General features: G+C 45.7%; 1 protein-coding gene across 2 annotated transcripts in view; it reads left to right on the top strand.

Annotated features, from left to right (window-relative positions):
* Positions 1-2,210, top strand: part of MICU1 (mitochondrial calcium uptake 1) — a 238,321-nt gene extending 236,111 nt beyond the window's left edge. For both annotated transcript variants that reach the window (XM_069572031.1, XM_069572032.1), the window contains exons 11-12: positions 171-260; positions 1,216-2,210. In XM_069572031.1, the coding sequence (XP_069428132.1) occupies positions 171-260; positions 1,216-1,376 (251 nt within the window). In that variant the 3' untranslated portion in view covers positions 1,377-2,210. The remainder of the gene's footprint in view (positions 1-170; positions 261-1,215) is intronic.
* The last annotated feature ends 13,839 nt before the right edge of the window (positions 2,211-16,049 follow it).

The following is a 16,049-nucleotide window of genomic DNA, read 5'->3' as shown; positions in this document are numbered from 1 at the left end:
AAAAAATGGAACCTGAAGTGAAAAGGAAGGGTGGTTATGGATTAAAAACTGAATTATCACAAGTACATCTGAAAATTTTTTACTGTGATGGAATATTTTTATCCTTTCATTCAGAAAAAGCAAAACAAAAGTCCCTCTGCTGGGCTAACTCAACATCTTTCTTCTTTCAGTGACCATGCAGCAGGTGGCCCGGACGGTGGCCAAAGTGGAACTCTCAGATCATGTGTGTGATGTGGTGTTTGCACTTTTTGATTGCGATGGTAAGTGGGGCCCTTTGGAGTCCGGCAGGAGAACTGAGCTTTACTGCCCTTGACGTAGACACTGTTTCTGATGGAGCCTTGCAGATAGCTCCAGTGTACCAGCCTAGACTGTCACAGTAGCTTCCGAACTGGCTCCCATACTCCAGCTGTGCCACCCTCCAGGCCATCACCGTCATCATCCAGCCGGAGAAATCCATCCAAAATGAAAATCTAACTGCATCTTCCTCCCTTCTTCCAGTCCATTCCTGCCCTGAAGATAAAGTACAAACCCTTTAAGGAGAATACAGGCTCCTTAGGGACCTGTCTCCCTGCCTCCCTCATTGGTTTCCTGGCCCCACCTGTACCTCTGTGTGTCCCCCAATACCTCACCCAGTGTGGTTCTCCAGCAGCTGGACTGCTTCCTGCCAGTGCCTTTGCTTATGCTACAACCACCGCTGAAATGCCTCCCCCATCTCACTCCCCTGTGTTTGGCCAATTCCAGCTCATTCTTTGGGAGTCAACTGAAGAGTCACCTCCAGGAAGTCTTTACTGATCTGTAATTGTACCTTGCCCATCCTGAGTTAGACATTCTTCCTCTGTGCCCCATAGCATCCTCTGTTTACCCCATTATGACATCTACCATAATACTTAAATAATGTACTTGTCTCTCCCACGATCTGATGGTATTTCAAGGGACAAAGTCATTTTTATCTCTTTATTCTCAATAGCTAGCATAGCACAGGAACTGACATATAATATAGTCTCATTCAACTTCTGTCACACTACACTGAATCATCACTGAGTTGCAGTCGAAAACATCAAGGAAGACACAAATCAGTTCACTTTTAGCCGAGAGAATTGAATTTGGCTGTGAGAGAGTGCTAGGCTTTGGAACTGACACAATGTGACAGTGAAATTTTCTCATCTTTGTTCCAAGGCCTTCACTTATCCCTGTTGTGTTTGCCTCTTCTTCTAGGCAATGGAGAGCTGAGCAATAAGGAGTTTGTTTCTATCATGAAGCAACGGCTGATGAGAGGCTTAGAGAAGCCCAAAGACATGGGCTTCACCCGCCTCATGCAGGCCATGTGGAAATGTGCACAGGAGACTGCCTGGGACTTCTCTTTGCCCAAACAGTAACCCAAAACTGCTCAAGGAGCCACCTCTCCACACCAGGCACCTGGACCCTTGGGCAGAGCCTTGGCACAGCCTCCCTGCTGCTACTTCTGGAAGTAGTGTTCCCTTTCTCCTGGGAATGATCTTAGGATCCAAGTCTCCCCTGTCCCCACATTCTGCTAGGCTGATTCTGATCCAGTGAGTCTCTCTAGAGGTTCTCAGAAACATGAGCAAGTCCTAAAAGTGCAGACCCTTTGCATGTTCAAAACTACTATGCATTCAAGCACCTATGGATAAAGAATGCAGGCAACTGTCCACATACCTGCCAACCGTGGGAAACACCCAGTTCTCAAGCCATCTTGCTGTGGATTTATATTAACAAGAACATTCCTTGCTTCTCCTCCTGCTGGTGTTTTTAAGCTACAAATTTGGGAAATCTGTGACAGAAAAAGTAAATCAGTGATGAGTGATAACAAGGATGACCAAGACCCCCCGAGTTGGCAGGAAGCCTGGGCCCAAGGATGGATTTGTGTCAGTCCCCAGGGTGGCTCTGAGGCCTGCCCCAGAAGGCCCTGTGCACAGTGGGGATGGAGCGAGATTAGGAATTTAAAGCAGCTGCTTCATGGCTGTCCCCACTCCCTTCTTTTCCTCTCAGGCTTCCTGAGAAGACTCCAGCACGACTGTGCTTATGAAATGAACAGCCTTTGAGCTCACGTTCCCTGCAAGTGCCATTTCCCCTCCGGGTGTGTGCCTCTGGAGCCGAGGCCCAGCTCAGAGCCTGTCTGTCCTGTCGTAAGAACACTTGTAAAATACCACTTTAATAATAACAGTTTGCAATAAACAACCCCCACACACAAAGGCTCCTGTGTCCTTTATTTTAGGATCCTCCAGGGCCCTTTCCATTTCACTTCTCCGCTGGCTTTGAGATCCTGCTAGCGACAGACCTATTTTCTTTCTACCAGAATCTGGTTCTTCCTGTTGAGAGGACACTTCAGGCATAAGCAAAAAGTGAGGGTCTGAAGCTTAGTGGTGGCATTTTTCAACATGGTTTGGATAGCATTTCATCCTGGACCACGTTAGGTGGTCCATAATCACTCATGCCCCACGATAAGGAAATAAGATACAGGTGGTGGGGGGTGGGGGGGATATGAGACATCATCTGGTTATGGCAGATGTCAGTGTTAAGCACTATAGCAACTGGGAATTCCCTGGTGGTCCAAGGGTTAGGACTCCACATTCCCACGCTAAGGGCCCTAGTTCAGTCCATGGTCAGGGAACTATTAATAAAATCCCACAAGCCTTGCAGCATGGCCAAAAAACAGAAAAAAGAAAAATCCATAGCAACCAGTGTTTTCTATGGATTTAGCTCTGCCACTAACTCAGTGTGACCTTAAGCAAGCAAGCAATTTCCCATCTGTTTTCTCAACTATAAAATGACAGATAGGGTTGAGCTTAATGGGCTCAGAGGTTTCTTCCATGTCCAGAAACCTCTCCCTCAGCTCTTCTCCAGAGTACCTCCAACCTCCAGAACCTCCAGGTAATGCTCCCTGGCAGGATAGGGTCTAGCTGCCAGTGTAATAGAACCACAATACCAAAAGCCCAGTGCTTCATTCGAATCCTGAAAGTTGGTAGGGAGTGTTTATCAGCAAGAGAAGAGCAGAGATGTGGGCCTGCACTTGTGGACAGTGTCAACCCCAGCATTTTCTCCAGAGTGGTTTAATAACTCTAGTCCTAAGATCTTTGCTGGGAGCAGATTAGATTATCTCTCAAAGGAATTTGCCAGTGTCTTCCAGTCTGTGCTTTCTTGGGGTAAGTATTCTTGGCACCCAAGTGTAGCCTTTGTCTTGCTCATTGTCCCAGGGCTGAGGATCAGCAAAATATGAGCTTTTTCTTAAATTTGTCCCATGGTCCCCAAATCACTCTCTTCCCCAGTCCTTGTCTCTCCAGCCTGAAAGAAGAGTCCCATTCACAGCCTTTGTGGGGCATTCATTCCCTCCCAAGGAGAGACCTGCCAACTGGCCTGCGTTCACGAAGCTGAAAACCAGAGCATAGTAGGACAGGGTAAGGATCTCACCCACAACATCTTGAGACCCGGCGTCAAGAGCACAGGTAGCTGAAATTCCAGCTGAACTCCCATTAGCTCCTAGGAGAGCCTGAGGAAGCAGAGGAGATACCGGCGGTCAAGAAGACGGGAGAGCCACACTTGGGCACAGCAGGGCAAATGTGCAGGTGAGAGGCGCAAGCTAAGGCACCCAGAAGAGACCAGATTATCTCTCAAAGGAGTTTGCCAGTATCTTCCAGTCTGTGCTTTCTTGGGGTACGTATTCCTTGGTACCCAAGGGAGGCTTTCACCAAAGATGCCTATGAGTAGGCTGAGGGGATTTTAACAGGCAGAGTTTGGGAATACAGAAGGCTGATTTGTGGTTCTCCTTTTATTCCCATTGTTTTTCTACCTAGACAGGATAACCTTCCCCTCTGCCATCAAGGGTCGCATCAAACTGTCCCTTTGTTGACCCTCTTCCAGACAAGATTAGTAGCCCCTCCATTACCTCCCAAGGATCACTTGCCCACCTATAAAAACACTGCTGTAATTTGATGTAATTTTTGTGAGATTGTCACCCACCAAGTTCAGACCCAAAGCAGTGACGTGATCAAAGGAACTGTCCACCACCAAAAGCTAATTTTAAAATATTTCTCAGACAATGTAGAGGTGATACTAGCAGTGCCTCAGGAAATTCCTCCTGAGAGACTGGAGTCTGGGACCCTTTCCCAGAGTGCTTGCACTTGCAGCTGGACAAACATCTCCTTGAGCAACAGAATGCAGAGAAACTACACGGGATTAAAAATAACAGCATGCCTGCCTCAGTCAGTGCAGTTATGGACAATAAGATATAAAGCTACAGACCAACTGCCACTTAGGTGCCAGGAGCAAAAGCAGGGTACTGCGCATGATCCCTTGGCGCCTTCAAGGGAATGGGCAGAACACCGAACCCACCCTCCAGCCCCAGCTGTGAATCTGCTCCTATTCTCACCCCATTGAAGGAACCAGCCTGCCCTCCACGGGAGAGCGAGCAAGGGCATTTGTTACCTGTTCTTGCCCTTTTGTGCTAGTCTAAGTCCCAATATAGCCTCGCCCGAATTCCTTATCTGGCCTCATCAATTTCTGTTAAAGAATTCAGGGACCCAGGTCAGCTGCTACTGCTGCTAAGTCACTTCAGTCTTGTCTGACTCCATGTGACCCCATAGATGGCAGCCCACCAGGCTCCTCTGTCCCTGGGATTCTCCAGGCAAGAATACTGGAGTGGGTTGCCATTTCCTTCTCCAGGTCAGTGACACTCCTAAACACACATACAAACAAAAGTTGTCTACTTTTTGTTCTCTACTTAAAAAAAAAAAAAAAAAAAAGGATTTCCCTGGTGGTATAGTGGATAAGAATCCACCTGCCAGTGCGGGAGACGTGGGTTCGATCCCTGGTCCGGGAAGATTCGATCCTGGTCCAGGAAGAGCAGCTAAGCCTGAGCATCACAATTACTGAGCCAGTGCTCTAGGGCGCACGAGCTGCAGCTATTGAGACTGTGAGCTTCAACCGCTGAAGCCCATGCCCCTAGAGCCTGTGCTCCACAACAAGAGAAGCCACTGCAGGGAGAAGCCCACCCAGCACAACAAAGAGTAGCCCCACTTGCAGCTAGAGGTAGTCCTTCACACAGCAACAAAGACCCATCACAGCCAAAAAAAAATTTTTTGTTATAATATTTAAAAGAAAAAATAATAACTGCAGTTCTAGCCCTTAGGCTTTGGACAGGAAAAGAAACTAAGAGGGGAGCCAAGCTGCTGGGCTTCCTTGATGGGCTCAGATAGGTTTCCTAGATTATCTAAGAGGAAGCAGGGAGAATGTGGAGAGACGGTTAGTAAGGAAAGAGCATAAGAACATACATGATATTCAAAAATGCAGGTCAGGAAGCAACAATTAGAACTGGACATGGAACAACAGACTGTTTCCAAATAGGAAAAGGAGTACGTCAAGGCTGTATATTGTCACCCTGCTTATTTAACTTATATGCAGAGTACATCATGAGAAATGCTGGGCTGGAAGAAGCACAAGCTGGAATCAAGATTGCTGGGAGACGTATCAGTAACCTCAGGTATGCAGATGACACCACTCTTACGGCAGAAAGTGAAGAGGAAATAAAAAGCCTCTTGATGAAAGTGAAAGAGGAGAGTGAAAATGTTGGCTTAATCTCAACATTCAGAAAACTAAGATCTTGGCATCTGGTCCCATCACTTCATGGGAAATAGATGGGGAAACAGTGGGAACAGTGTCAGACTTTATTTTTGGGGGCTCCAAAATCACTGCAGATGGTGATTGCAGCCATGAATTTAAAAGACGCTTACTCCTTAGAAGGGAAAGTTACGACCAACCTAGATAGCATATTGAAAAGCAGAGACATTACTTTGCCAACAAAGGTCAGTCTAGTCAGGCTATGGTTTTTCCAGTGGTCATGCATGGATGCGAGAGTTGGACTGTGAAGAAAGCTGAGCGTCAAAGAATTGATGCTTTTGAACTGTGGTGTTGGAGAAGACTCTTGAGAGTCCCTTGGACTGCAAGGAGATCCAACCAGTCCATCCTAAAGGAGATCAGTTGTGGGTGTTCATTGAAAGGACTGATGCTGAAGCTGAAACTCCAATACTTTGGCCACCTCATGAGAAGAGATGACTCATTGGAAAAGACCCTGATGCTGGGAGGGATTGGGGGCAGGAGGAGAAGAGGACGACAGAGGATGAGATGGCTGGATGGCATCACCGACTTGATGGACGTGAGTTTGGGTGAACTCTGAGAGTTCGTGATGGACAGGGAGGCCTGGCGTGCTGTGATTCATGGGGTTGCAGAGTCGGGGACGACTGAGCGACTGAACTGAACTGAACTACCTACACACTGAATCAGACTATGAGGCAAAGGGGAAGTCCAGGCAATGACTGCTACTAGATCAGGAGGAAAGGACAGCAGCATAGGAGCCAGGAGCCAGGTCCACAGGCCAGAGCTTCCTCTCCAAGCCCAAGCACAGCCCAAGCCAGGTAATGTGTCCCAATAAGCAGCTCAGAAAAACAACGTGGGACAGAGTAGTTCAGCTTACAGGCTTTGGGTGCCACCTGCTGGCAAGAAGGCTCAGTGCAAGGGAGTCACTGAGCTGGAGCAGGGTAGGGGAATCAGCTGGAGTCCAGCCTGGCCCCAGTCCTGCTCTGGAGAACAGGCCCCCCAGGGACCTGGGTGGCGTGGGCTGGAGCTGAATGAACAGCCAGTGATGGACCATAACCATAAAAAAAAGATGCGGTGGATATGATGATACTCCTGAGAGAAGGGAAGCAGCCATGTATCGTTCTCTGTGGCTCCAGAACAGGAATTACCAGCAAGTGAGAGGGTAAGAGTCATGTGGCCGGGCATTGAGCAGAGTCTTCAAGGAGTTTGCAGAAGGAAATTCAAAGTGAGGGAAAAAAACAACAACAACAAGCAGTAGGTTAAATGTAAGCTGTGTGATAGCACTTAGAAAAGCAGAAGGCTGTCTAATCCAGATTGGAATTTCAAGTCAGATGTGCAGAGAATTTTTTTTTAATTAAGAAAATATGAGACCTGGTGGTTGAGTTGTTGTTATTATTCAGTTGCTCAGTCCTGTCTGACTCTTCAGACCAATGGACTGCAGCATGCCAGGCTTCTCTGATCTTCTCTATCTCCCGGACCTTGCTCAAATTCATGCCCATCAAGTCGGTGATGCCATCCAACCATCTTGTTCTCTGCTGTCCTCTTCTCCTGCCTTTAATATTTTCTAGCATCAGGGTCTTTTCCAATGAATCAACTCTTCACATCAGGGGGCCAGAGTATTGGAGCTTCAGCTTCAGAGTCAGTCCTTCCAGTGAATACTCAGGGTTGATTTCCCTTAGGATTGACTGGTTTGATCTCCTTGCAGTCCAAGGGACTCTCAAGAGTCTTCAGCACCGCAGTCCAAAAGCATCAGCTATTTGGCACTCAGCCTTCTTGATGATCTAACACTCATATACATACATGACTACTGGAAAAACCATAGCTTTGACTAAACAGAACTTTGTCAGCAAAATGATGTCTCTCCTTTTTAACATGCTGTCTAGGTTTGTCATAGCTCCTCTTCCAAGGAGCGAGCGTCTTTTAATTTCATGGCTGCAGTCACCATCCACAGTGATTTTGGAGCCCAAGAAAATAAAGTCCATCACTGTTTCCATTGTTTCCCCATCTGTTTGCTGTGAAGTGATGGGACCAGATGCCATGATCTTAGTTTTTTGAATGTTTAGTCTTAAGACAGCTTTTTCACTCTCCTTTTTCACCTTCATCAAGAGGCTCTTTAGTTCCTCTTTGCTTTCTGCCATAAGGGTGGTGTCATCTGTATATCTGAGATTATTGGTATTTCTCCCGGCAATCTTGATTCCAGGTTGTGCTTCATCTGGTCCAGTATTTCACATGATGTATTGTGCATAGAAGTTAAATAAGCAGGGTACAGGCTAGACATACTCCTTTTCCAATTTTGAACCAGTCCATTGTTCCGTGTCTGGTTCTAACTATTGCTTCATGACCTGCATACAGGTTTCTCAGGAGGCAGGTAATGATCTGGTATTCCCATGTCTTTAAGAATTTTCCACAGTTTGTTGTGATCCACACAGTCAAAGGCTTTAGCATAGTCAATGAAGCAGAAATAGATATTTATCTGGAATTCTCTTGCTTTTTATGTGATCCAAGAGATGTTGGCGATTTGATCTCTGGTTCCTCTGCCTTTCTAAATCCAATTTGTACATCTGGAAGTTCTTGGTTCACATACTTTTGAAGCCTAATTTGGAGGATTTTGAGCATGACCTTACCAGCATGTGAAATGAGTGCAATTGTGTGGTAATTTGAAGATTGTTTGGCATCGCCCTTCTTTGGGACCATTGAGAAGGAGTTAATAAAGCGAGGAGGAGGAGTGTCTGGGCAGAGGAAACAAAGTATGTAAAAGTCCAAAGGCCAAAAAGCATGTCTCTGGGGATGGCAGTTCTAAGATGTATCCAGGAAGTACAGACTGGGAGTGATTTTGTGACCCAAGGATTAAGATTGGTGGTCATTCACAAAAAAGATAAGAAATATAGTTGGGCATTTTGAAACACACTTGTAGACAACTAATAGGTTATAGAAAACATCGTGATGGAAATTTTTTAAAAGTTAGAATTGAATATGATAGTGAAAATACTACATATGAAAACTTGTCAGACACAGTTAAAGGGAAAGTTAGAAACATCTTAACAACTTCCATACTTATTTACAGAAGATGGGCTGACAATTAATAAGCTAGGCATCTGCCTCAAAAAGTTGGGAGAAGAACAACAGATTAAAACCCAGACAAAATAATAACAAAGAGAAAAAATAAATTTTAAGAATTTTCAAATGTATATAACTAGATACTATCACAGTTTAAATAATAATACTATGGACAACTTATGCCAATAAATCTGAAGTGAATAGTTGCCTAGGAAATATAACTTCCTAGACACAATAAAAAAATAAAAATCTGAATAGACTATGAAAGTGAAAGTGTAAGTCAGTCATGTCTGACTCTTTGTGACCCCATGGACTATAGCTCTCCAGGCTCCTCTGTCCATGGAATTCTTCACGCAAAAATACTGGAGTGGGTAGCCGTTTGCTTCTCCAGGGGATCTTCCCAACCCACAGATCAAACTTGGAATAGACTAAGCTATAGTAAATTGATAGCATCACCAACTCAATGGACACGAATTTGAGCAAACTCTGAGAGAGAGTGAAGGACAAGGAAGCCTGGAGTGCGGCAGTCCGTGGGATCACAAAGAGTTGAACACGACTTAGCGACTGAGGTTAAAGCGTCTGCCTCCAATGTGGGAGACCCGGGTTCGATCCCTGGGTCGGGAAGATCCCCTGGAGAAGGAAATGGCAACCCACTCCAGTATTCTTACCTGGAGAATCCCATGGACAGAGAAGCCTAGTAGGTTACAGTCCATGGGGTCGCAAAGAGTCGGACACGACTGAGCAACTCCACCTTCACCTTCTAGCAACTGAACAATAGTAAATTGAATCAGTAGTTAAAAATCTTAGAACAAAAAATACCAAGCCCAGATGGCTTTATATAAGGATGAAAAGAAAAATAGAACCAAATTCTATAGGACCGCAATAGGAGTTTGGACTTCTGTCTTAATGCCACGTAGGAGCCACTGAAGGGTTTTAAGCAGGAAGATGACATAATGAGCTTTGCATTTTGGAATGATGACTTTACCTACAAGGCTACAGATGGATTGGAGCAGGATCCAGGTTGGAGACTGCTATAATAATCCAGTTAACAGATGCTGGAAGCCTGGATTAGGGGAATGACTGCAGAGATGGAGAGTTCCTAACAGATTTGGAGATTTGAAAGATGTTTCAATCACGCCTGAGGTGAGGTGTGAGGATGAGGTGTTCAAATCAAGGATGGTGAGGGAGAGGAAATAACTCAGCCTGAAACCCAGATTTGTTTGTGTAACTGCATATGTGATAGTGATCTTCAGGAGGGTTGGGAGGCCGCCGAGAGAGCCAGGTTTGGCTGGAGAATGATGAGGCAATTTTTTGATATGATAAGATGCCTGAGACAGATCCCAGTAGAAATACCTAGTAGATAGACAGATATGTGTGGACCCAGGAAGGGAGTCTAGGGAATCTGCTAACCACCTGGGTTTTCCCAATTTCAAGACCAACTAACCATGAACACATGAAGTCTGAATCAGTGTCTTAACCAGCTCCATCTCTTGCCTAATAGAAGCTGGGAATAGAGGCCGTCGAAAGGAGTTTGAATCAAAAGAACCCATGCTTGGTAGGATGTCCTTGAAGCAGACATGTATGATAGAAAGGGCTTCAAGTGCCCTTATCCTCCAGCCTCTGGCTGTCCATAGTTGTGAGGTCTCCTCCTTCTCTAGGGAGAAAGAGCAAATGCCTGAAGTGGAGATCCAGAGATGCTATAGGGAAATCTTCTTGTGTTCACCCAACAAATAGTTTGTTAAAGCTCAGATTGAAAATTCATCAGTCATTCACACTCAGGTGAATTGTACATCATCTTAAAAGCAAGATTTAGGTTTCCCTCTCTATATTTTTAATAGGTGAACATTCACATGTTTCCAAAATCAAACTCATATCTTAAAAGCATACATTGGAAAGCCTTATGCTCAACCATTCACACAGCTGCATTTCATCATTTATCAATAAAAAGGGAGATTCTTCAGAGACATTTTGGAGCCTAGAACTCTCCGAAAGGGAGGCCTTGGTGGGTCACATTTGGAGGCAGCAGGGGACACTGGGGAGTCAGAGCAAAAGAGCAAAGGACAGGAAACAGGGGACATTCCACTGACTTGGCACTTCTTCCTGAAGCCTTAGGAAGGAATTTACCCCGGCTTGCTCAGGGAAACTCTGGATTAAGTGTTTGGGAACAGAAAAACCTGTCATTCTGTTCATTTAACAAATATGTATTGAGCCCCTATTTGGTATCAGGCTAGTGATCTGACCATGGAGAGTATGATGGCAAGATCTCCATCCTGCTTTAGTATGAGACAGGATGTAATCAGACTCACAAGTGAAGAGCAACAACTGTGCAAGGCAATCAAGCCAGGTTTCCATGGAGGGGTCAGGTTTAAGTGTTATGGGAATTCAACGCAAGGAGAGCTCTTGGAGAGTCAGCCCTTTCTCAGCCTCAGCCTCCGATGTCATCTCCCTGAGGACAGCTTTCCCCTTCTACACACACAAGTAACAACTCCCTCTTCTGCGCCTCTTCAAGTTTACACCCAACCCCACTGTCGTGCTTACCACACTGTCCTCTAATTCTTTTAACACCTCCCTTGCATATGTGCAAGATCAGTCATTCAGCCGTGTCTGACTCTTTGCAACTCCATGGACTGTAGCCCTCCAGTCTTCTCTGTCCATGGAATTTTCCAGGCAAGAATCCTGGAGCGGGTTGCCGTTTCCTTCTCCAGGGGATCTTTCCAATCCAGGATCAAACCCACGTCTCTCGCACTGGCAGGCAGATTCTTTACTACTGTGCCACCTGGGCAAGCAATACCTCCCTTACTAGACTGCAGCCTCCCTGATGCCGGGTTGTGTCCTTTATTCACAGCGCATCTCTGAATCCCTGAAACTCTAGAGTGCCTGGCTTTCAGGATAAACATCTGCCTTTCTGTCTGCTGATGTTGTTTTGGGAACCGCCTCGGGTCTTAGTTGCAGCATGTGAACTCTCAGTGGTGGCATGTGGGATCTAGTTCCCCAACCAGGGATCCAACCCGGGTCCCCTACACTGGGGGCTCGGAGTCTTAGACACTAGACCACCAGGGAATCCCAAACATCTGACTTAAATTAATTCTATCTCTCCACAGAGGAGATAGAGTTTAAGCTTAGTCCTGAAGAACTAGTTAGATTTGGACAGGTGGCATTAGTTATAAAGAACTCTCCTGGGAGGTGGGAGGGGGGGTTCATGTTTGGGATCACATGTACACCCGTGGTGGATTCATGTCGATGTATGGCAAAACCAATACAGTATTGTAAAGTAAAATAAAGTAAAAATAAAAATTTTTAAAAATTAAAAAATAAAGAACTCTCCTGCAAGTGCAGGAGACATAAGAGATGTGGGTTAGACCCCTGTGTCGGGAAGATCTACTGGAGAAGGAAATGGCAACCGACTCCAGTATTCATGCCTGGGAAATCCCATGGACAGAGGAGCCTGGCAGGCTACATCCATGGAGTCACAAAGAGACACGACTGAAGCAACTTAGCATGCGCACGCAAGAGATATTTAAGGAGGACCAGCAGATGGATAGAGGTGGGGTGAGATGTATCTGAAGAGAGATGAGGAGGGAACCATGGGAGATCAAAGCATGTTAAGGTCAGACTGAATTCTTGGTATCCTCCAAGAAATCTGGAGGCTGGTGGTCACCTAACACAAGGGCTGTTTCAGCTCTGGGAGCAAAATGAGAAGCTGAGATTCAATGGGAGATTCATTTCCGCAGTGACTTCACCTGGATATCTGTGGAGGCAATTAAGGATATTATGTCTCTTTTCAGACCTCATCCTCCCAGCCATACCATGATTCAGCTAATCAGGATAAAATTTCTAATTTTTTCCTTAGATCATCATCATGACATCTTGATTTCAAGAACTATCAAGGAAAAACTAATTTCAAGTCAGCCTGAATATCAGTTCCATTTTTAAACAACATCTATAAACCAAGGGCCATAATATTTAACATAAACTGAGCAAAAATGTGGCTCTCTTCCTGGCCTTTGAACTGGGAAAGAACCGTAGAAAGTCAAAGTGCTCCTGCACAAAAAACATGACACCTGGTTTGGGATTTTTAGGAAACAGAGACAGTGATTACATAGAGGTTGGGTAGACCAGCATTCAGGCTCAATTTATAATCCCTTCTGAAACAATACAGGCTTTCTGAATTGAAACAGTTCTGTGAAATAAGGCAGGAAAATGTCCTGCCACACACAGACTCCCACCCGGCCTACCTCTTCAGATCCATACTACTCCAGACCCTGCCAACCAAGCCAAATTATTACTATGAACTCAAAATTGATTTGCCTTGTGGGAAAGAAGAGGCGGGTTTACCAGCCAATAGCTGAGCAATCAGGAGAAGGCAATGGCACCCCACTCCAACACTCTTGCCTGGAAAATCCCATGGATGAAGGAGCCTGGTAGGCTGCAGTCCATGGGGTCGCAGAGTCGAACATGACTGAGCGACTTCACTTTCATGCATCGGAGAAGGAAATGGCAACCCACTCCAGTGTTCTTGCCTGGAGAATCCCAGGGACGGTGAAGCCTGGTGTGCTGCTGTCTATGGGGTCGCACAGAGTCGGACACGACTGAAGCAACTTAGCAGCAGCAGCAGCAGCTGAGCAATCAAAGTCCAGTTCCTTAACACAATAAATTACAGGTCACCTTTTACACACAAGCATCCTCTTCACAAAATGAAGTGCCTGTTGTCAGCCCAAGGAGGGGGGACCTCATAACACTCAGGAGGTGGAAGACATACTTAGCAGGAGAGGGGACTACCTAGCAGTCCTGGGTCAACAAACCTCTGAGAGGCTATTTGATAGGTGTCCTAGTGTTTATCCTTTAACACATATGAAGGACCTAACAATTTGTGGAGACCTTCACTTTCTCTACGTGAGCATGTGTGCGTGCTGAGTCATTTGTGTCGTGTCTGACTCTTTTCAACCCTGTGAACTGTACCTGCCAGGCTCCTCTGTCCATGGAATTCTCCAGGCAAGAATACTGGAGTGGGTTGCCATGCCCTCCTCCAGGAGATCTTCCTAACCCAGGAAATGAATTTGCTCTCTAAATGTGTTGTTGTTGTTGAGTTGCTCAGTCGTGTTTGACTCTTTGTGACCCCATGAACTCAGTACGCCAGGCTTCCCTGTCCTTCACCATCTCCTTGAGTTTGCTCGAACTTGTGTCCATTGATGATTGATGCCATCCAATCATCCCATCCTCTGTCATCTCCTTCTCCTCCTGCCCTCAATCTTCCCCAGCATCAGGATCTTTTCCAATGAGTCAGCTCTTCACATCAGGTGGCCAAAGTATTGGAGTTGTAGCTTCAGCATCAGTCCTTCCAATGAATATTCAGGGTTGATTTCCCTTAGGATGGACTGCTTTGATCTCCCTGCTGTCCAAGGGACTCTAAGTGTAGGGCTGTCTTATTGAAATCCTTCACTTCAGATTGGGACTTGAACCCATGTGCCAGGATTTGAACCTAGCCAAAACCCAGCTTGGGACTAACCCATGTGGCCAGGCCAAAACCCACAGTGCTGCAATTGAGATCACACATCTGGTTTCTGGACCTAATGAAGCTCAGGTTCTCGATGTCTCATCACAGAAAGAATTCAGTGAGAGACAAAGTGATAGGTAATAAGTGGATTTACTTAGAGAGAAACACACTCTGTGTTTAGAGGGTGGGCCATCTCGGAAGGCAAGAGCAGCCTTCAAATGTGGTGTGGTTAGCTTTATGGGCTGGGTAATTTCATAGGCTAATGAGTGGGAGGATTATTCCAACTATTATGGGGAAGGGGCGGAGATTTCCAGGAATTGGGCCACCACCCACTTTTTGGTCTTGGAACCATCAGGGCACCTGTGGCTGTGTCATTTATCTTGCTGGTGAGCTACAGTGAGCATATACTGAGACTCAAGGACTAATGGAAGTCCATTTGTCCATCATGGGCCTATTTGGTTCTAATCACTTTATGTCACATATTCTAACTATGTTATTCTTTTAAATGTTGTGCCCTGCCCCCTTCCCTCCTGTTTCATTATTAAGGAGAGGCTGATTTCTTCACCACCAGGATACTCCCTATTGGCCAGCTTAGAGTCTTCATGGGGAAGTAAACAATGAGAATGGAAAGGAAGGTTGGATGTGAAGAAATTTCCAAGGGTGAACATGTAGCCAATGAGGCCACAACCTTGCTTCTTATTACATTGAGAAAATAAAAGCTATCTGAAAAGAACTTCCTTGTGTTCCCACTTCCAGATCTGCCAGCTGGCCTGCAGTATACCTAACCATACTGCCTCCCTCCTGAAAATCAGTGTCATCCATGTCACTGTCTAAAGCCATGAAGTCGCCATGCCCCACAGTCCACTGCCTCTGTCTATTCTTGTTGTCTCCTCTCTTTCCTTTTACCGAAATTTCTTGACAGTTAAATAATTCCTATCACAAAATGCTATAATATATCCCATCTTAAAAACCAAAACCAGGACTTCCCTAGTGGTCCAGTGGTTAAGTCTACTGGGGGCCTGGGTTCAGTCACTGGCTAGGGAACTGAGATCCTTCATGCCAAAGGTATGGCCAAAACTTCTCCATATTCTTCCTTACATTCCCATGCTTCATCCATTTCTTCCTCACTCTCCCTCCCTAAATTCATTCCTGTCAGACCTTTTACCACCACCATCCACTGACAGCAAGAAGGTCAAGGTCACCCTCAACCTCCACCTTGTAAAATCCGCTGGTCATTTCACAGTCCTCACAGTGATTGGTCTCCTACATGGTTTGCTGGAATTTGGCCCCCCCCCTCCCCCTTGAAACTTTTGTTAAAAGAAAGTAATTTTACCTTATGAGTTACTTCTCTTCTCTTCCAGACGTCTGCATACGGGCCTGGTAAAGGGCTCTACCCTCTCTACCGTCACTTTCTAGGTGCATTTAGTTCCATGGCTTTAAATACTATTTATATGTCTTTGTCTACCTAGTCTTGAAACTTTAAATGTCATTTTGAAACCATTTACCTCAGATTGGGACTCGAACCCACATGACTGGGACCCGAACCCAGCCAAAACTCACAGCACCTGGTTTCAGGTCCTAATGAAGCTCAGGTTCTTGATGTCTCATTGCAGAAAGAATTCAGTGAGAGACAAAGTGATAGGTAAGAAGTGGATTTATTCAGAAACAGAGAGAAGCACACTCCACAGAGTCTGGGCCATCACAGAGGGTGAATCCAGTGGCTGTGAAATGCGGCATAGTTAGTTTTTATAGGCTGGGTAATTTCATATGCTAATGAGTGGGAGGACTATTCCAACTATTTTGGGGATGGGGCAGAGATTTCCTAGATTTGGGCCACCGCCCACTCCTTGGTCTTCCAGTGACTTGGAACTGTCATGGCACCTCTGGGTGT

This window comes from Ovis canadensis, chromosome 25, assembly GCF_042477335.2.
Source record: "Ovis canadensis isolate MfBH-ARS-UI-01 breed Bighorn chromosome 25, ARS-UI_OviCan_v2, whole genome shotgun sequence".
Classification (NCBI taxonomy): domain Eukaryota; kingdom Metazoa; phylum Chordata; class Mammalia; order Artiodactyla; family Bovidae; genus Ovis; species Ovis canadensis.
This window is presented reverse-complemented; position numbering and strand designations above follow the sequence as displayed.